Source organism: Hordeum vulgare, chromosome 6H (assembly GCF_904849725.1).
Source record: "Hordeum vulgare subsp. vulgare chromosome 6H, MorexV3_pseudomolecules_assembly, whole genome shotgun sequence".
Classification (NCBI taxonomy): domain Eukaryota; kingdom Viridiplantae; phylum Streptophyta; class Magnoliopsida; order Poales; family Poaceae; genus Hordeum; species Hordeum vulgare.
In genome coordinates, this window is record NC_058523.1 from 549,543,053 (window position 1) to 549,565,150 (window position 22,098).

Here is a 22,098-nt window from a genome sequence, read left to right on the forward strand (position 1 = left end):
ACATTCATGTCTAGCACGAATTTGGACGGTTCTTTCTTTACTCTCATTCATGGAAACATGAATAGCTTTCAAAGTTTCATCCATATTAATCTTGGGAGGAGCACATCTCAATTTCAAAGCATCAATATCAAGAGACATTCTATCAACGGTCCTAGCCAAGTCATCAATTTTGAGCAGTTTTTCTTCTATGGACGCATTGAAAAACTTTTGCGAGTTGATAAAATCTTTAATATTACTCTCAAGATCATAGGGTAATTTATTGTAATTTCCATGAGCATTGTTGTAGGAATTGCCAAAGTTATTAGAGGGATTACTAGGAAAAGGCCTAGGATTAAAGTTACCTCTATAAGCATTGTTGTTCCCAAAATTATTCCTACCAACAAAATTAACATCCAAGCTCTCATTGATATTCTCAATCAAGGAAGACAAAGGCATATCATTTGGATCTAAAGAAACACTTTTACTAGCAAACAATTTCATTAACTCATCCATCTTAGCACTCAAAGAGTTAATTTCTGCTATAGCATGCACTTTTTTACTAGTAGGTGACCTTTCAGTGTGCCATTGAGAATAGTTATCTAGGAGGTTTGTGGCTTCTCCTAGTGTGATTTCCATGAAAGTTCCACTGGAGGCGGAATCCAAGATATTTCTAGAAGCAAAATTCAAACCAGCATAGAAGATTTGTATAATCATCCAAAGACGCAGGCCATGAGCGGGACAATTTCTAATCATCAATTTAATTCTCTCCCAAGATTGTGCAACATGTTCATGATCTAGTTGCTTAAAATTCATGACATCATTACGGAGAGAGATAATCTTAGCCGGTGGAAAATACTTGGAAATATAAGCATCTTTACACTTGTTCCAAGAATCAATACTATTTTTGGGTAAAGATGAAAACCAAGTTTTTGCTCAATCTCGTAATGAGAACGGAAATAGCTTCAATTTAATCATATCATTTTCCACATCTTTCTTGTTTTGCATATCACATAACTCAATGAAGGTATTAAGATGGTGTGACAGCCCGATGCCGACGTTCTAGAAGATTTCCCTTCTATTCCGTTTTCGTCGTGTGTCTATTTTCTTTTGTCGCATCATCATCGCATCATGCGCATCATCAGCATTGCATCGGCATCCCGTTGCCGCCAGTTTTCAAACTTGCATCCGTTGTTAGTTGCCAGTTCATGTCGTTGTCCGTTTTGAGCCCGACCGCACACGCACGCGCCCGCGGCATCGTCAAATCTTGTTTTCAAAAGTGTGCGTAAAACTTTCTCTGATTGGGTTGAGATTTGATGTGCGGTGTTATTTTAATATAGCTAGGCCACCTGTCAAGTTTCGTCGCAATCGGAGTCCATATGGTACCCGAACGGTCGACCGTAGCGGCATCGTATTCGGTCTACCATCGGACGTTTGTCGGTGTTTCAAATCGCGTTGCCGCGCCGCCCGTTTTCCCTCTCGTCTCCGATAAACCACTCTACACAGCCACTCGTCCATCCCGCATTCGGAATTAGTCGAGTCCGACCGCGCGGTTGAAACCGGGGTGGAATTTCGCTAAACCTAGCCCCCTTTGCCTATTAATAGGACCCCTTGTGCATTTTTAGACAGCCCCCTCCTCCACCTCGGGATCCACGCCACCTACCCCCGAAACCCTAACTGCCTCTCCCACCTCTCTCTCCTCCCCCAGCCGTCGAACCCGCCCGAGACCGCGCGCGGCCCGCCCGAAGCCCATCCGGCCGCCACCCGTTCTGCCCCGAGATCCCATCCATGGCAGCCGTGCCCGAGGCAGCAGCCCCGAGCTGCCGTGCCCCGCCACCAGCACCGCCGGCCGTCGCCGGCATCGCTCCCCCGCCGCCAGAGTCCCTGCCAGGGAGCCGCCGCCACCTTGGCTCCCGGCCCCGAGCAACCCCGCCGGCCTCCCGTGATCTCCCACACCGGCCGCCGCCTCGAGCCGCCACCACCGGGAACGGAGCCCCGGTGGCCGAATCCACCCGCGCCGCCTCATCCTCGCCGGATCCCCCCTCGCCGCCTGCGCTCCTTCGCCGGAGTGCTGCCCGGCCGCCGCCAGGCTCCCGCAAGGGAGGACGAGGCACCCGTCCGCGTTGACCTGGAGCCTCCTGGCGCGTGGACCGACCTGCCCGAGCCGGCCCGGCTCGGGAGTGGCCTCCTCCCCGGCTCGGCCCACTCCACCTACCCCTCGGCGGCCCAGGTGAGGCTATTCCCCACCCCCAGCGCATTTTTATTATATTGCGCTTGCCCTTTCGGCCCAATAGATTTTTAGTTTTTTTTAGTTTTCGAATTAGTTGTATTTCAGGAAATATAGTAATATTAGAATGCCCGTATCTTTAAATCCGTAAGTCGGATCGCGATGAGTTGTATATGGTTTTGGTATAGAATTTCACGTAGAATCTGAATTTATAACTTGCATATATGTTTGACATCGTTTAGCGTGCCGTATGCCTATAGTTTTGTGCTGTCTCAATAGGATAGTGCCCACATTTATTTTCCGCGCGTGTTCGAATAGTTCGAATGCCGTAGTAGAAATGTCCATGTTTTAGGAACCCCTTTGCCATGTAGTTTACTTTTCGTGCTTAGGACATTATCTCGCATTTATGTGTGGCGATATTTTTGTTGTGCAACCCCACATGTTTTATATGTTTTCGGGGTAGAAAAATCCATAGGTTTTTTCAGTGCAATTATTTTTAGCTTTTGAGCAAGTTAGTTCGCTCGATATTTTGCTATGTTGCCCTCTTGTCTATTTTGCAGGATTTAATCCGTGCGTGATTTGTAGGAGATGTCAACTAGAGAGTTGCCCTTTGATGTTTAGTCTAGCCCCTGGTATTTTTGTTTGCAATAGAAATCCATGTTTAGGTGTGCTTTGGTTGAATTTTACTTGCTAGAAATAGTGATGTTTTAGAGATGCTGAAATATTTCTAAGTCTGAGATCTGTTATATTTTGTTGATGTTTTGTTTTGCTTCTATCTTGTGATCTGTAGCTCTTTTGAGGTTGGTGCAATGGAGTTAGTTGTAGACCTTGTGATTCTTTAGAATGTTGTGAATTTCGTGCCATTTGGAGTCCTGTAGCTTATGGTTTTGCTGCTGTCAATATGCCTTCAGATCAAAAATTGCACTTTCATGAAGTGTTATTTTCACTAAGTCTGAAGCTGTGTGTGAGAAGCCATTTTGTGACTTCTTTTCCTAGTGATCCATGCTCCCATGCTAGTTTTTGTTAGTTCTATGTTGTAGTGCTTCTTGCCCTCTATCGTCTCATGCCTTGGTTGAGCATGTTGGGATTTTGTAGCTCGTAGTTGTGGGGCGTAGAAAATGCTATGTGGCTGATTTTGGCAGATTGTAGTGATTTCTTGTTTTGCTCGTAGTTGTTGATCCGTAGCTCCGTTTTGATCGTGTCCTATATGAAACTTGCTTAGAATCTCGTGCAGTTTCATTTTCTCTTGCTGGTTGTATGTTTTGAAGTGCTCGTGACCGTCTTTGCACACATATTGCATTCATGCCATCATATCTTGCGGCGCTTGTATCTTTTGAACCGTAGCTCCGTTGGAGATGTTCTCTATGCGTAAATTGCTTGTAACAACGCGTAGAATCACGTGAACCTATTTGTTTTGATGTTTTACAACTATTTAAACGCGTTAGTTCAGATCTGGACAGAATTGTAAATTAACATGTGAGGTCGTCTCGGAGGTGCTATATGTCATTTCCGACCTCATTTAAAATGCCTAGGTAGGTAGCTTAATTACGCTTCACCTCTTGCCATGTTTAACCATATTTAATATTGTCGAGTACCTATTCGGGATAGAACTAAATAATTAAACGTGGAGTTTCGTCAATATGCAACTCGCTGCATATTGAGCTTCACTTAATGTGCAGTGTTTGATTGTGTGAATTGCCATGTCGTGACTTGCATGTATTTAGCTGCTCATGCATCATATGTGTTGTGCATCGTGTGGTGAATCTCGTGTGTTGATTCTTGTTTCCGGTTTGCTTCGTCTCGATAGAGTTCCGCGACGTGTCGGATTGTGAGGACCCGTTCGACTACATCGGTTCGTCTGCTTCACGGAGTCATTCTTCTTCCAAGCGGGATCTCAGGCAAGATGACCATTTCCCCAGATACCATTACTATCATTGACATGCTAGTTTTACCGTTTCTATCGATTATGTGTCGTTGCCCACCACATGTTAAATATCAGCCTCTCAACAATGCCATGAAAACCTTCAACCTGTTCAACTTAGCAAACCACTGATTGGCTATGTTACCGCTTGCTTAACCCTGTGTTAGCGTTGCTAGCTGCACATGCATTGCTTCCATGTGAAAACATGGGTTCCTTGTTATATCACCCTATTAAATGCTATTTAATTTAATGCACCTATACACTTGGTAAAAGGTGGAAGGCTCGGCCTTTCTAGCCTGGTGTTTTGTTCCACCTTTGCCCCCTTAGTTTCGGCTACCGGTGTTATGTTCCATAATCGAGCGCTCCTAACACGATCGGGGTCGTTATGGGGACCCCCTTGATAATTCGTTTTAGATTAAAGCTGGTATGGCAAGGCCCAACTTTGGTACCACATTTGCCTAATCACCTAATAAAACTGCATAGGGACTTTCCGGACCCCGAGGATAATTTAATCAACGCCCGGGCCAGTGCTCCTCATGAGTGTTGGTCCAAACTGGCAGACTAGGGGCCACCGCGGGGCAACCCGAGGTTTGGTTCTCCTAGTGTGACCCATCCGTCGTGTTCTGAGAACGAGATACGCGGCTCCTATCGGGATCGTCGACAAGTCGGGCGGCCTTGCCGGATTAGTTTCACCTTTGATGAAATATCTTGTGCATCGGGATTCCGGTGATGCTTTGAGTAATCTCAGAGTTGAGGTTTTCCACTAGGGAGTCCGATGAGATCGCGAGCTTCGTGATCGAGGATTTCTATGCGGCTTGTGGTAATTTGTAATGGACTAGTTGGAGCACCCCTCCAGGGTTAAATCTTTTCGGAAAGACGTACCCGCGGTTATGTGGCAACGTGGAAACTTTGTTTAACACTGTTCTAGATAACTTGAAGTTAACTTAATTAAAACTTGCCAACTGTGTGCGTAACCGTGATTGTCTTTTTCGTGAGTTCCTTCTCCGATCGAGGACACGGTGGGGTTATGTCTGACGTAGGTAAGTGTTCAGGATCATTCATTTGATCATCAGTAGTTCCCGTCCGTTATGCGTAGATCTTTCCCCTCTTATTTCTTGTACTCGTAAGTTTAGCCACCAAATATATGCTTAGCCGCTGTTGCAACCTCACCACTTAACCTTACCTCACCTAATAAGCTTTGCTAGTCTTGATACCTTTGGAAATGAGATTGATGAGTCACCTGTGGCTCACAGATTACTACAACATCAGTTGCAGGTACAGGTAAAGGTTACTTGATGCGAGCGCGTTGATTGTACATTTGGAGTTGCTTCTTCTTCTTCTTCTTCATCGATCTAGGATGGGTTCCAGGCCGACAGCCTGGGATAGCAAGGATGGACGTCGTTTTTCTTTTATCGTTTGTTTTCGTCCGTAGTACCCTGCTCTTCTTCATGATGTTGATGTATTGTACTGTTGTGTCTCTAATGTAGTTTGTGGCGAGTGTAAGCCAATTCTATTATATATCTCTTCTTTTCAGTACATGTACTTGTAACGATATCCATTCTTGCGACACGACGAGATGCGCTTCTATCCCTGACGAGGCCCTCGTGCCAAATTAAAGATAGGGTCGCATCTAAATCGTTTCTGGTCCACACTCAAACGCCAGTCTAAATCGTGTTGCAGCTACGATCCAGACGCCATTGACGTTGGCGTTTCTGGACTATATCCAAACACCATTGACGTTGGCGTTTCTGCTACCTAACAGTCGATCGATACCAGCGTTCAAGGCCAGGAAAAGTGCAGTGCAGTCGCATTGCCACGACCGAGATCAGATCAGGGTAAGCAATAGTGCTTCTCACATAGCTGTATCATGGTATGAAATGACGAGGACAGTGAAACAGTTTCATAGTATACTGTAAGTACATGATAACAGGAGACATCATCTTCTTTTCTTTCTTTTTGTACAGGTCAATTAATCCCCCACCCTTCACACCAAAACCTCAAGTTGTTATTTCTCCCTCCCATTTACTCGCCACCGATGATCACTTCACTTATTAGATACAACGACTCATTTACATCAGAACACCAACCAAGAACAACCTAGCCTAGGCACCGATCGCGAGATCTAGTTGGTTGCATAAAGTGACTGGATCGGATCTACGGACAGCATCCCCCGCTCTTCTCATGCTTCTGTTTAAGCGAGTTCCTCTTGACGACGAACGAGCCTTCCTCCGACAGACTTGGAACCTCGAGAATCTGCAATAGCTCAGCACAGCAATGTGTTTACTTTTTCAACTGTATTACTATGAATCAACGAAATATAATCTCTTTGTCAGCTGTATTACTATGAATCAACGAAATATAATCTCTAACGCTTGGAAAGAAATTGTTGTGGATTAAAACTAAATCCTGGCAAGTAAATAACAGAGAGAATACTGAAAAAAGGCACACTTATACAAGAAGATGATCATGATTACATAAATGAAAGTTGGATGCCCTCGTAATCAGGACATAAGGTGAGGCTGGAGCAGCTAGCTGTTAGTTGATGACTGGAACATTTTGGTCAGCTCAGAAACTTAGCTCATATGGACATATAGAACATTTGTGCCCCACGGTAATATATATTCCAATTGCATTTGGTTCCAGAAAATAACATCAAACATGTATGCACTTTGTGCTGGTCACTGTCAACGAAATTTATCCTAAAAATGACGAGGGTAAATTTGTTTGCTACTCCCTCCGTTCGGAAATACTTATGCTAAAAATAAATATATTAAATGTATCTATAATTAAAATAAGTCTAGATACAATCATCTCTAGAACAAGTATTTCCGGATGGAGGGAGTACTAGTTATCCAGGAACCAGGGCACTTTCAATATTCTCTCTTGTGTCTGGTCGGAACTAGTAGCTCCCAGAAAAGGACGGTTGGGTTTTGTCCTAATGTTTAAGGAATGGCAACGTGATGCATACACATGTTCTGAATTTCCAGCCGCTAGCAAAGGAACGGAGGAAACATTCATTCTTGGCTCAAGGTTCCAAAACTAAAGGAAATATTTAGGCAGGAACAGGACTGCACTGCACTGTCCTCACATGCATGCTAGCGTCATTCATCCTTTTCCTGGCCTACCTAGCCGAAACGCGAACGTCAATGGCGTTTGGATGTAGTCTAGAAACGCCAGAATCGTTGGCGTTTCGGCCTGAGCTGCAACGCGACTTAGACTGAGGTTTGAATGTGGATCAAAAACGGCATGGTGGACTGACGTTTTTACGTGTAACAGCAACGTCACTGGCTCTGGCGTTTCTAAAAAGGTCAAATCGTGAAATACTTTCATATCGAGTTTATTTTATGCTCATGTTTACTTATAAAGTCAGAACAGTGGTTTTATCCGATCGCCGCTGCTCCTGTGTAAAGCGGGAGTTTTTTCAATGTTTGACCCACGAGAAGAAAAGAATTCATAGAATGAACTCAATCTGAAAGTATTTCACAATCTGACCCTTTTAAAATCGTCAGAGCCCGTGGTGTTGCTGCTACACGTAGAAACGCCAGTCTACCATGGCGTTTTGACTCCACATCGAAACGCCAGTCTACCTCGCGTTTCTGGACTATATGCCAACGCCATTGACGCTGGCGTTTCTGGACTATATGCAAACGCCATAGACGTTGGCGTTTCTGAGTCTGGTACACTGAGCGCGAGAGATGGCAGTAACTGCATATGCCGTGGTTTTTGGTGTCATGCATGCACGCTAATGTTATTGACGTTTCACCCATAGACAGCAACGCCAGTGTTGTTGGCATTTCACAGTGGAGCAGCAACGTCACACTGGACTGGCGTTGCAAAACAGGATAAACGTCACGGGAGACTGGCGTGTCATAGTAGGGCAGCAATGACATGCTAGACTGGCGTTGCGTAGCGGGGCAGCAAAACCACGGCTTGTGGCGTTTCTGAAAAGTTCAGATTCTAAAATCTTTTCAAACCGGGTTCATTTTATGCTCATGTTTGAAAAAAAATGTCAAAACAGTGAAAAACCAGTAAAGCGCCTAGCCCGTGAGCCAGACAGTTGATGCACCGCTTTACATGAACTGTTGTGCATGCAGCAAAAGTATCCATTGCTAGTTCGATGTTCATAATTATGCCATAGCAGTGGGATCGCGCGGGGCTCTTCTTATCCACTTCTTTGACAATAATTTGGTTGTCCATCTCCAGAATCACCTGGCCAGTATGAATCGCTGCCAGCGATTGTAGACCCACCAGGGCAGCTCTGGCCTCTGCCTCCTCGACGTCGTGGGTCACCGGCAGTCCTTTGCAAGCAAATAGTAGCACGACGCCGCAGTGGTCTCTGCCGACAAACCCAGCCGCAATCACCCCTGACTCCGTCTCATAGGCTGTGTCTGTATTTAATTTAACTGTGCTAGGATAAGGTGGACACTGTTGGAACCGAGCCCTTGCCCTAGCTCTACCTCTCTTTGTCTCTCTGCAGACTTCTCTCTCTCTGGCTCGTACCGAGGAGGAAGAAGGAGGGAAGAAGAAGGAACAGGACACGGTGGTTTTCCTTGGCGCACGAACGCCCGCCGCAACAACAACGTTTTTCTTTAAGCTCGAACTCAACCCACACCACACACAAGAGCAGTACATCATCACTTATAGCCTTATAGAGACGCAACGCCTGTGAAACCAACTCCAGCGAGCTCTACGCGCATCGTACGCGTTCTCTTACCGAGTTGTCCGCCCTCGTGCATGGAGCCACGAACTCCACCACGAGACTCGCTCTCCACGTCTCGCACTCCCAGCCAGCGCACCCGTCGCGCTCCAACGCGAACAACACGGCCGTTTCCAGTGCGAGCAACGCGGTCACATCCTCGGCTATCTAGCTAACAGACACACACACTCACGCACACACATAGCCTGTAAATTAGCCGGACTATACACGGACTATGGCCACACCATCCGACAAGTCGTACATTAACCAGACTATGCCTAGACACACACAGGGACACCTGCCACGGACACGACGCGGCCAGCTCACGCCCGCACGCATGCAGGCTGCGCTCACCGTGGCTTATTGCCAACACTCACCCCCTAAGCCATGGCTCAGAGGAGATCGTCGTCCTTGACTTCGACGGCGTCCGCCAGCAGCGCGCGTTCCGCCGCCGGCTCCCTCCGCAGCTTGGGGCAGTCCCTCTTGAAGTGGCCGCGCACGCCGCACTTGTAGCAGCGTCCAGAGCGGTTCCCGCCGTTGCTCGACGCCACGCTCTTGCCGTCGTCGTCGTCCCGAGCACCGCCATGTCGACGCTCCTGCGCTGCCCACTGCGCCGCCGTCATGAGCAGCTGCTCAGCCCCGCGCTCGCCGTCGTCTTGTCCACGACGCCGAACCCGCTCGTCGAACGCACGCAGCCGCCCGAGCGCCTCGTCGAATGCCATGGTCGCCGTGTCACATAACTGCTCGATGCCGGCGACGACGGGGAAGAACCGATCCGGGACGGTGTCCTGCAGCTTCTTCACGAGCACCGCGTCGCCGAGCGTCTCCCCTAGGCTCGCGGACCGCGCCGTTATCCCTGCCAGCCTCCCGGCGTACGCGTCCAGCGCCTCGCCGTCCGCCATCTTCAGACGGTCAAAGTTCCCGCGCAGCGTCCCAACCTCGCCGCGCGGACACGATTGGCGCCGACGAACCTCACCTTCAAGGAGTCCCATACCTCCTTGGCGGTGAGCTTCGTCGCCACCTGCAGCATCACGTCCTCGGGCAGCGCTCCAAGGAGCATCGCGCGCCGCGCCTTGTCCTTCTTGGCGTTCACCGCTGCGTCGCCCGGCGTCACCGCCTCCCACACGGTGTGGACATCGAGAATCGCATGTGCCTTGATCACCCACACCTTGTAGTTGTCCGGCGTGAGCATCGGCATCGCCATCGACACCGATCCGCTCGCACCGCTGCCGTGTGGGACGAGCGCCATGGTCCCCGGTGATCTCCTGAACCGAAGCTCTGAATACCAATTGTGGGGGTCTAGCCCTTGCCCTAGCTCTACCTCTCTTTGTCTCTCTGCACACTTCTCTCTCTCTGGCTCGTACCGAGGAGGAAGAAGGAGGGAAGAAGAAGGAACAGGACACGGTGGTTTTCCTTGGCGCACGAACGCCCGCCGCAACAACAACGTTTTTCTTTAAGCTCGAACTCAACCCACACCACACACAAGAGCAGTACATCATCACTTATAGCCTTATAGAGACGCAACGCCTATGAAACCAACTCCAGCGAGCTCTACGCGCATCGTACGCGTTCTCTTACCGAGTTGTCCGCCCTCGTGCATGGAGCCACGAACTCCACCACGAGACTCGCTCTCCACGTCTCGCACTCCCAGCCAGCGCACCCGTCGCGCTCCAACGCGAACAACACGGCCGTTTCCAGTGCGAGCAACGCGGTCACATCCTCGGCTATCTAGCTAACAGACACACACACTCACGCACACACATAGCCTGTAAATTAGCCGGACTATACACGGACTATGGCCACACCATCCGACAAGTCGTACATTAACCAGACTATGCCTAGACACACACAGGGACACCTGCCACGGACACGACGCGGCCAGCTCACGCCCGCACGCATGCAGGCTGCGCTCACCGTGGCTTATTGCCAACAGACACCACCGCATGCTCGATGTCCCTGCATTTTTCATCTGTGAGCCTAGCTCATCAGAGTTCACTCTTCCGCCAGACACCATCCCTGTGGCTCCGGCCAATCGGACTTCCTCCTCATATTTCTCAAGGAATTGTACCGATGAATTGTACCGAATAATATAATTTTTCCCGTGTATCCTCAGTTTCAGAGTCTAGCAGGACCTGTAGCCAGTTGTCGCCTGTGTACGAGCAACTCCAACGGTTCGACCCGAACGAACGGTGATCTTGTCCTCTTTTTGTCCATTTGGGTCGGTCCGGCGGACACCAATGTTCGCTTCGGCGTTTGGTTTGACGCATGCATCCAACGCTGGCCCGAACCATTTTTGCCGGCGTGCGAAGAAAAATTGCGAAAATAATAAAAAGTCATAATTAAACATTAAAAGCCGGCCACGAAGGCCGGCGAGAGTCCACGCGTCCGTATTACATTAACTAAACATAAAAAACTAAAACTAAGCCCTAGGCGAAGGCGGCGGCGGGTAGGAGGGGTGAGGTCGACCAGCGTAGGCGCAGGGCCGGCCCAGGGAAGCGCCGCGTTCCAGAGCGCAGCTGCCTGCGCCTCCGTCGTCTGTCCCGCCGGCGCGGGCTGTGCTGGTGGCAGTGGCAGCGCAGCAGCACGGAAGCGTTCCTCCTCCTCCGACTCATGTCGTTCCTCCTCCGCCTCCTTCTCCAGCTCCATCAGCCGAAGGCCTTCGGCGCGCTCCGCCCGCAGGTGCGTCTCCTTCCAGTCCTCGAGGTACGCTTGCTCCTGCTGCGGTGTCGCGTCCAGCCAGATGGGAGGCGCGTTGACACACTCACGGACGATGCCCGTCCACTGGTAGACCTGCGGCGGCAAAGTAAGCTCGGTTGGCACCACACAATCGCCGACGGCCGATAGCGCCATGGCCTTCGCGAGCTGCTGCTGGTACGCCGCCTCCTCAGCGGCCCTGCGTCGCCCTTCCTCCTCGCTGTCGCGGATGACACCTGCCAGCGCCGCCCTGTAGGCGGCCTCAGCCTCCTGATCCTCGTCCCTGACGACAGGTGGGGCGGCGAAGGGCCTCCTTGCTGCACTTCGCACACGCCACGACGGTGTTGCTCCTCGTGCTCCACCGCGAACTAGAACTCCCAGTTAGGGGACGTATGCAGGGTCTCGATGCAGCTCCTTCGTCAGCAGACGCCGACGACGGCTCACCTCCTTCGCATGCACCCGCACCGACCGCGGCACGGTCCGCACCGGAATCCTCTCCGGATCAAGATGCCAACCATGCGGCAGCGTGACATCGGGGTAAGGGAGTGGCACGCGGTGCTCCGAGTGCCACCGCGCCTGGTGCACCGGGACGTTGACACGGCGACGAGCCGGCTTGGAAGACGGCGGCGGGGAGATGGTGCGGGGGTAGAGCGGGGCCTTGCCCTTGTTTGAGAAGCCGCCGACCATGGTGTGCTAGGGTTTTGGTCGCCGAGGAGGTGGCTTGATGTGGACGGGGGAGTTTCTCGAAGCAGATGGCGGAACCCACCGCACGCTTGGATTAAAAAAGGTCGGCCGCGGTCGCTAACGCGTGGGCCCGAGGATGGCAGCCATCATAAATAAGGTTGACCGCGGTGGTTGGGGCGGACACCAAGGGGCGCGCGCGCATCCGTGCCGACGCATTTCCAACCCAAATTTGGGCCGAAAATGGGTCGGCGCAGACGCGTTTTGGCAATGGGTCGGCGCGTTGGTCCATCATTTTTTGTCCGCGCCAACCCAATCGGACGACGGTGGACGAAATGGGTCACCCCATTGGAGTTTCGCTACCAGAACTTTTTCTATTGGCAGGTTCCAGGCCTCTCTCATTGCTGATCTGAGCCCTCTCCTTTTGGTGCACATAACGGTGGCATGGAATTCATCCTCTCTACCATTGTCACAAGAGAGATTTTACGGTACATTATAATACACGACAATACGTGTATTATATAAGCAATCCAACGGATGATATTAATTGGGCCTTATTAAAGCCCAAGGGCATTTTCGACCTAAAAATATTAAAGTTTAGAGTGGCCCAATTAAGTCTAGGGGTATTATTGTCCTAAAATTTGAATTAATGATTGCATTAACATAACACTTAATTATAACTAAACGTCAACGTCATTGTGCATGGACATTTGAATTGCCGTCACAACGGTTCGTCAGCTCCTGTCGAACCCTAGCCTCTGGCGAACACATCGCCGCCCTCGATCACCACCGTGCACCACGCACACTCATCGTGCCACTCCCTCATCCTCCTTCTCCTCCTTCACCCCCTCCCTCACACCAGTCCCTCCTTCTCCTTCTCCTCCTCCACCCACTTGCTCGCAGGCGATCCCCCTTGGGTTATGTGGCGCCAGATCTTCCGAGGAGCCGCCTAATCCCCTCCTTCCCCGATTGGACGCCCCTTCCCTGACGCGAGGCCAGATCATCGTCATCGTCGTCCATCGCGCCAGATCTTCGCAACCACCTCTGAGATGTAAGTGCCGCTGCGATCTCTCATCTTGTCTGGTCCCTTCTGCATAGTACCAATATGATCGGATTTGATTAGGGTTTATGGTTTCAGAAAGTTGTGACGAGATTTTGATTGAAAGGAAGTGTAAATCGGATTTACCTAGGACATATTGAGGGAGTTAGTTAGTGTTATGTGGCATGAGAAAGTTGTCAGCAGATTTGGATTCAAATAAAGTTATTTTGGATTTAGTTAGGAGATAGGGTTTAGGGGGGGTCGGATTTGATTAGGGAAACGCTGTCGTCCCACCGACTGATTTGCGTTATTCGTCTGTCGCCTCTTGGTCCGTTGATCATTATATGATCTAACGGCTGAAATGGTTCCCATGGCCAGCGGGTCCGTGAACGAGCCGTGACCGTTTTCCTGACACAATCCCATTGTTTCAGGACGTTGTTCCTGCAGCTGGAAGTAGTTGACCGCAGAAGGAGGGCGACTGGATCTTGGAGGACGATGGCGCGAACCCAGGCGTCGCGACGACGACTTCCACCGGAGCAAGCTCCATCGGCCGCTCGAGCGCCGCCCCGCTGCCAACAGCTCGTCGGCCGCCCAGCCGCCAATAGCTCGTTGGCCGCCCCGCCGCCAAGATCTCGCCGGTCACCTCCTCTCCAGTCCGGCAAGCAACGGGACCACGCCGCCTACCGTGGTCGGATCCCGCCGCCGGGGAGCCTCTCTACCTCGCTGGAGATGCGTACCTTCTCGTTCCTGCAGCATCCCGAGGCCAGCCCGCGCGCCCGATTCTCCGTTGAGCATGGATCCCGGCTGGGTAGTGCTTCTACAACCTGACTTTTGTTGCAAAAATTCCTGAAACACGACCTTTGTTGCAAAAATTTATTCCGTAAAAATACCTATGTTACAGAAAGACGAAGAAAATAGAATATGCAACAAGAAAATTGTTTCTGGAACTCGACCATTGTTTCAGGAATTAACGGATCCAAAGTTTATTTTTTGCAACAAAGCGAAAGTTTCTGCAACTCGAGCGTCGTTTCAAGAATTAGGTCCAGGAGCGGATCGGACGACTACGGGCGAGATCGAAAGGCTGTCGAGGTGTTGGATGTTTAATAAATATCCACCGGTAGATGCGTAGTACCCCCCATTTGATTAGGGTTTAGGATATGTCATGTGAGGTTTAGGGTTTATGATTTCAGAAAGTTGTGACGAGATTTTGACTGAAAAGATGTGTAAGTCGGATTTAGCTAGGACATGTTGATGGAGTTAGTTAGGGTTATGTGGCATGAGAAAGTTGTCCACAGATTTGAATTCGAAGAAAGTTATTTTTGATTTAGTTAGGAGATACTTTTGAATTGAGTTTCGAGATATTTTGGATTTAGTTAGGAGATAATTCTTTTTGTAGGGAGTTTGGCATTATTTTGGATTTAGTTAGGAGATTATTTGGATTTAGTTAGGTCATAATTTTGGATTTAATTAGGAGATAATTTTGAATGAAGTTTGGAGATAATTGATCTATCAGGGTGGATCTATCAGGGGACTTGAAGGATTCGTGGACTTTGGATTTAGTTAGGAGATCATCAGTTATAACAAGTACAATCAATTAAATATTTATGGATTCAGTGAGGGCATATTTTATACTTACTTACACATTTTGAAGGACTGAGTTAGATACATGAATCCGATATGAAAACTTAAATCAATTATTTAAGCAAAGGAGTGCATAATTATTACTTATGCTATCCATCCGTAACATTGACTATCTGTTTTCGTTGGCTGCCTAACGACATGGATAATAAAGGCAACGATGGCGAAAATTTGGATGATACAGGAAAGGATGACAAGGACATGGGTGATAGAGGAAACGAAGGCAAAGGCATGGATGATAAGGATAATGATTTCGTAGCCATGGACCCCAAAGGAATGGATGCTACGTGCACGGATGATAATGATGAGGATGCATGCAAGGATGGCATAGACATGGATGATGTACACTTGCAAGGTAAAGGAATTGATAATAAAGGCATGGCTGGTTCAGACCTGAATGAGTATATGGAATACTTAGAGATTTTTAATAAGAGTTTCGGGACCAAGGAAGAAGCCTACATGTTTTACGTAGGCTATGCGAGAAAAAAAGGGTTTGGTGTTAGAACGGATGATCTGAAGTACAGGGGTCCAGGTCCGAAACAAAATGCATAACGAAGGACATACAAGTGTTGCAAACAAGGATGACGGGCCCTTAAGCACTTTAGCAGAGCTGATAGAAAAAGAACACCCACGGGTCTTTCTCGGTGTCGTTGTCCCGCTCTTTTTTAGGTTGAGCTACAAGATAGCAGTGGCCTCTGGTTCGTCAAGAATTTTTTGGACAAGCATAACCATCTGTTTGTCCCTGCTGACCTCACTCCCTACTTATCGTCTCATTGTAGAATGACTGACGCACAAAAGGCCGATGTCATTCGGTATGCTGTTGGTGGACTTCGAACACATCAGATTATGAATGTAATGAAGAAGAATGCCGGAGGTCCCGACAAGCTTGGATTTATAGATCGAGACCTATACAACCATGTTTCAATCCAGAAGAAGCGCAAGATAGAAGGCAGTGACGCTAGATATTTGCTCACCTACATGATTGCACAGAAAAAATCAGACCAGGAATTCTTTTTCAAATACACAAAGGACAACGAAGGCCATTTGAGGAACATATTCTGGGCAGATTCACAATCCCCGATTGACTATGTTGCCTTTGGTGGTGTCGTGATGTTCGACGGTACATATCGGTCTAACAAGTACAGGCTTCCGTTTGTTCCATTTGTTGGGCTGAACCATCACCGCAGCACAGTTTTGTTTGGGGTCGGTCTAGTGTCAGACGAGATAGTTGCATCATACCAGTGGCTTCTTCATGCATTTTTGGAGGCAATGTCCCAGAAGCCACCCATTTGAACAATCACCGATGGGGACGGGGCAATGACTAAGGCAATAGCTACTGCCTGGACCAGAACAGATCATCGTTTGTGCACATGGCATATCGAGGAGAATATGGTGATGCACCTCTGCAAGAAAAAACATAAGGGATTTAGGGAATTCATTTACCTTCATTAGGATGTTGATGAGTTTGAGAAAAGATGTGAGGCTTATAAGGTTCGGTGCAAAATAAAACCAACGGGGAAGAGGTCGTCATGGGTTAACAGGATGTACGAGCTGCGACACAAATGGGCTGCTGTGTACACAAATGGGCTGCTGTGTACACAAATGGTAGATATTTCCTAGGCATGATGAGTAATCAGAGGAGTGAGTCTCTCAACTCAAGGCTTCATGTGCACCTAAACAGGAAAATGCAACTAGTTGATTTGTTGCAGCATGTTGAGCAATGTGTATCTATAATGCCTAAGAATGAAGCAGCATTAGACGCAATAGCGACACATACGATACCCTTCACTAAGCAGAATGCACACCCTTTGGAGATTGATGCCTCTTATATTTATACAACTGTGATGTTTCCACGGGTAAAAAGTCATATTGTCAAAGGAACAAATTGGCAGGTCGCAAACCGGGTAGCGTGTGATGCTTTGGTCGTGTTTGGAGTTTTGTGCAAAGTCCCATATGGCAGGGATGCTAGAGAATTGCAAGGTAAGGATGGTAAGGACTCGGATGCGAAGGTTCCTACAGACTTGGAAGGTAAGGATGGTGAGGACTTGCATGCAAAAAACTTGGATGCTGAGGATCCCAATGACTTGGAAGGCAAGGATGGTGTGGACTTGGATGCAAAAAACCTGGATGCTAAGGATCCCAATGACTTGAAGGTCAGGACAGTGAGGAGTTGGATGCAAAAAAGTTGGATGCACAAGGCATGGATGCTAACTCTCATAATGTTAGATATCACGTGACTTGTCTATTTACAGGAGCAAGACTGGATGTTGCAGCTTGTAAATGTAAAAGGTTGGAAAGTGAGGATTACCCATGTGCACATATATTCTGCATTCTGGATCATCTTGGTGTACGCACATTTCCAAAAAAATTGTGAAGAAAAGATGGACAATGCTTGTCAAGCCAACGTTCCCTTCTCCGAGGACTGCGAATACTCATGTATGGTCTGATCACATGAATAAGTATCATCAATTACGCAACATGGCTAGTGACGCTTTATTCACAGCCGCAGCTAGCGATTCACAGTCAGAACACGTGATGGAGCTCCTTCGGAGTATATTGGTTGATGGAGAAAAAAACTAATTTGGATGAAGGCCGGAAATCGTTTGTTCCTTTGCCGGCATACTTCTGTGCTGCTCGCGAATGCTGCACTGATGAGGTGGAAAATCCAATCGAAATAGTTCCAAAAGAGAGACCAACTACCGAAGAATCGAACACGAGGATTAAATCCAGGCGTGAGAGGATGAGAGGGAAAAAAATTAATGAAGTTAGTGCACATGTTTATCTCATTGTTCATTTCCATACATGCTTACAGTGTTAATATGTTCTCCGGGAGAGTGTTCACATGTTTTTCTTCAATTTACGCAGGAAAAAATGGGGAATTCAAAGGTCACAGGGAGGAAGATGCCAAAAGAGAAAGACTCGGAGACAGAAGAAGACAACGAGTCAGATACAGAAGAAGAGGAAGATTCAAAAAAGCAACAAAGTTAGTGCACATGTTTATCTCATTGTTCATTTCCACACATGCTTATAGTGTTAACATGTTGTCTAGGATACTGTTCACATGTTTTTCTTCAATTTATGCAGGAAAAATCGGGGAAATCAAAGGTCACAAGGAGGAAGAAGCAAAAAAGAGAAAGACTGAGAGACAGAAAAAGAAACAGAGGAAGAGACAGAAGAAGAGACAGAGGCAGATACAGAAGAAGAGGAAGATTCAGATGTAGAAGAAGAGGAAGATTCAGATGCAGAAGATGGTGGGCTGAGGAGGGCTAGGAAGAGACCATTGGAGGTTGCAGAAGAGGATTATGCAAAACCAAACAAGTGGGCACTACCACAATTGTGCGTACCTAAACATGTTCTCGAATGCTGGCTGCATATTCATCTATTTCATTTTTTGCAGGAAATGTAAGTGCGCTCCAAATGGCAAAGCTGGGAGGAAGAAAAAGCAAGATGACAAGGAAGTGCCTACTAGGAATTTTGCAGCAAAGGGTGCGCGAAGAAAACCAGTGAAGTTAGTGTTTGTATTTACATGTCCGCTCTACAAGTGAGGTCTTTGCTAGTACTGTGTTGACGTTTATTAACTCTTCCAGGAAAGACTCTAGGAAGGGTGGTAAATAACACGCCAAAGGGGTGATGAGGACAAAAAGTCCTGCTAGGAATGTACCAAAGGCTGCGGGAATAAGAGCCGTAAACTTAACTGCAGCTATGAAGAGAAATACAAAAGGATTTCTGGGGTCAAAAAATTGAGAACAAACTGAATTAGACAGTTTTCCATGCCGTGATCCACCTTGTTCCGGATGTATTTGACGTATTTGATGGACTGCCACTGTTTTCTAAATTCCTCGTTTGATTGGTACCCACATTTTATTATGGACAGGTCGAGATGGTAGGCTACTTATGATTTATCAACATCGATCAAACAATGCATTTTTAGTGAAGTTGCTTTCTGTATTTTTTTCATCTTTTTACATAAAATATTGCTGAAATTTGTTCAAAGTGTTGTCAAATTTCATCTTTGAAATATAAAATAGAAACCGAAAAATCATATATATACGAAAATAGAACGTTGGATTTCCTCAGAAAGCTATTATTATGAGCACAAAATTTCAAATTTGTATCAAAATAGTAACCTCGTTTTCAAATAACCTTGAAAAATGTTTATTTTGAAATAGAAAATAAGCATACTGATATTTTATAAATAGCATGCTCATTTGAAAAAAGCATATTCAATTGAAAATAGCATGCTGCTTTGAATGTGTTGTTTTTGAATACCATGCTATTTTAAAAATAGCATGCTGATTTTCAAAATATAATGTTGTTTTCAATATGCTGCTTTTAAAATAGCATTTTATTTTTAAAAACAGCATGATATTTCAATATCCTGTTTTTAAAATACCATGTTGTTTTTTAAATAAGCATGCTGATTTCAAAAATAGCATTTTGATTTCAAAAAAAGCATGCTGGTTTTAAAAATAGCATGTTGATCTTGAATATGTTGTTTTTAAAAATAGCATATTGATTTCAAAATAGCATGCTGATTTCAAACTAACATCCTGATTTTAAAAATATAACACTGTTTTAAAATTAACATACTGATTTCAAAAATTGCATGCTTTTTTAAATATGTTGTTTTGAATGTAGCATGCTGATTTTGAAAATAGCATTTTTTTTATTATGCTGTTTTTAAAATAGCATGTTTTCTCCGTATACTGTTTTAAAATTTTAAAATAACATGCTCGTTTGCTCTGTTTTTGAAATAGCATGCCATTTCGAAAATAACACAAACATCATTTTTTTAATATGAAAACTTAGACCAGCAAGTTTTTGTTTTTGCATTGCATTCTCTTGTGCAACACATACAAACCTCATTTTCAAAATAACTATACTTGCCAACACAGAAACCTCGTTCTAAATATGAAAGTAGCATCTAATCCATATTAAACCAGTTACTGCCAAGTTCCACTTACTGGCTGATCTTCATATCCAGTCGGACCCAAAAGTTATACTACCAAAGTACCAGTTACCACCAAGTACTAATTACTAGTAAGTCACACTTACTGGACCCAAAAGATGATACTACCAACTTCCAGTTACTCGCTAGTACATACATATTATAACAACTAGCGTCAGACTAGGCCATTCATGCATGGTTCTTCACATGGGTCAACGAATCTTCATGCCACTGGCCATGTTCACCTTAAGCCCACCTCCCCTCCTTTCCGTGAAGCTGAAGATAGACATATATATGATCTTCTTAAATTTTGGCGCCCTCAACGAGTTCTCTCCAGTTCTTCGTCATGATCGCATGCCCTTCCTTCTTGCCCAGCTTGAACAAGACCTTTTTAATTAGAACCTTCAAAACGTTCATTGGTGACACGCACAACCATGGGCTGTCGCAGATAATCTTTGAGGTAGGCATGACTATAATCCTTTGAGAAGCACTGATTGCACAAGGAAATAAATAATGTTACATGATGACATTTTCACTTGTGAAGTATGATTTGCACACAAAAAAGTCCAAGTGTTTACCATCTTGCTCTTCCCTCTGATGACTGCCGAGTGAGTGACGGTGCAGACATAGTATGGTATGGGAGGTTTGCAATGCTTTACTTGTTGGAAATATGCCCTAGAGGCAATAATAAATTAGTTATTATTATATTTCTTTGTTCGTGATAATTGTTTATTATCCATGTTATAATTGTATTGATTGGAAACTCAAATACATGTGTGGATACATAGACAAAACACTGTCCCTAGTAAGCCTCTAGTTGACTAGCTCGTCGATCAAAGATGGTCAAGGTTTCCTAACCATAGACAAGTGTTGTCACTTGATAACGGGATCACATCATTAGGAGAATCATGTGATGGACTAGACCCAAACTATGAACGTAGCATATCGACCGTGTCATTTTATTGCTATTGTTTTCTGCATGTCAAATATTTATTCCTATGACCATGAGATCATATAACTCACTGGCACCGGAGGAATACCTTGTGTGCATCAAACGTCGCAACGTAACTGGGTGACTATAAAGGTGCTCTACAGGTATCTCCGAAGGTGTCCGTTGAGTTAGTATGGATCAAGACTGGGATTTGTCACTCCGTGTGACGGAGAGGTATATCGGGCCCACTGGGTAATACAGCATCACACACAAGCCTTGCAAACAATGTGACTAAGTGTAAGTCATGGGATCTTGTATTACGGATCGAGTGAAGAGACTTGCCGGTAACGAGATTGAAATAGGTCTGCGGATACCGACGATCGAATCTCGGGCAAGTAACATATCGAAGGACAAAGGGAATGACATACGGGATTATATGAATCCGTGACACTGAGGTTCAACCGATAAGATCTTCGGAGAATATGTAGGATCCAATATGGGCATCCAGGTCCCGCTATTGGACATTGACCGAGGAGTGTCTCGGGTCATGTCTACATAGTTCTCGAACCCGCAGGGTCTGCACACTTAAGGTTCGATGATGTTTTAGTATAGTTGAGTTATATGTGTTGGTGACTGAAGGTTGTTCGGAGTCCTGGATAAGATCATGGACGTCACGAGGGTTTCCGGCATGGTACGGAAACGAAGATTGATATATAGGATGGTTCCATTTGGTCACCGGAAAGTTTCGGGCAATTCCGGCAGTTTACCGGGAGTGACAAATGGGTTCCGGGAGTTCATCGGGAGGGGCCCACCCACCCGGGAGTGAGCCCAAGGTACTAGGGTGATGCCACAAGTCCTTAGTGGGCTGGTGGAATTAGCCCAAGGAGCCCATGGCGCCACCTAAGAAAATACCAAAGGAAAATAAAAGAAAAAGGGAAAGAGGGAGGTGGGAAGGAAGGGGAGGACTCCTCCTTCCCAAACCGAATTGGAGGAGGAGTCCTCCTCCTCCCTTGTCCATCGCACCCTTGAGGCCTTGTGCCTCAAGGCTAGCCCTCCCCCTCCCTCCTATATATATTGGTGGTTTATGGCTGATTTGATACACAACTTTGCCACGTGCAACTCAAACCTATACCACATAGTTTTACCTCTAGATCGGATTTCCACGGAGCTTGGGCGGAGCCCTGCAGGAGTAGATCATCACCACCACTGGAGCACCGTCACGCTGCCGGAGAACTCATCTACTTCTCCGTCTTGCTTGCTGGATCAAGAAGGCCGAGGTCATCGTCAAGCTGTACGTGTGCTGAACGCGGAGGTGTCGTCCGTTCGGCACTAGATCGGAACGGATCG

The 22,098-nt window shown here is 46.8% G+C and overlaps 1 protein-coding gene across 1 annotated transcript; it reads right to left on the minus strand.

Moving 5' to 3' along the window:
- Nucleotides 1-8,668: 8,668 nt before the first annotated feature.
- Nucleotides 8,669-10,745, minus strand: LOC123403928. Its single transcript, XM_045097836.1, has one exon. The coding sequence runs from the start codon at nucleotides 10,317-10,319 to the stop codon at nucleotides 9,213-9,215; it is 1,107 nt and encodes a 368-aa protein (XP_044953771.1). The 5' UTR covers nucleotides 10,320-10,745; the 3' UTR covers nucleotides 8,669-9,212.
- Between the last annotated feature and the right edge of the window lie 11,353 nt (nucleotides 10,746-22,098).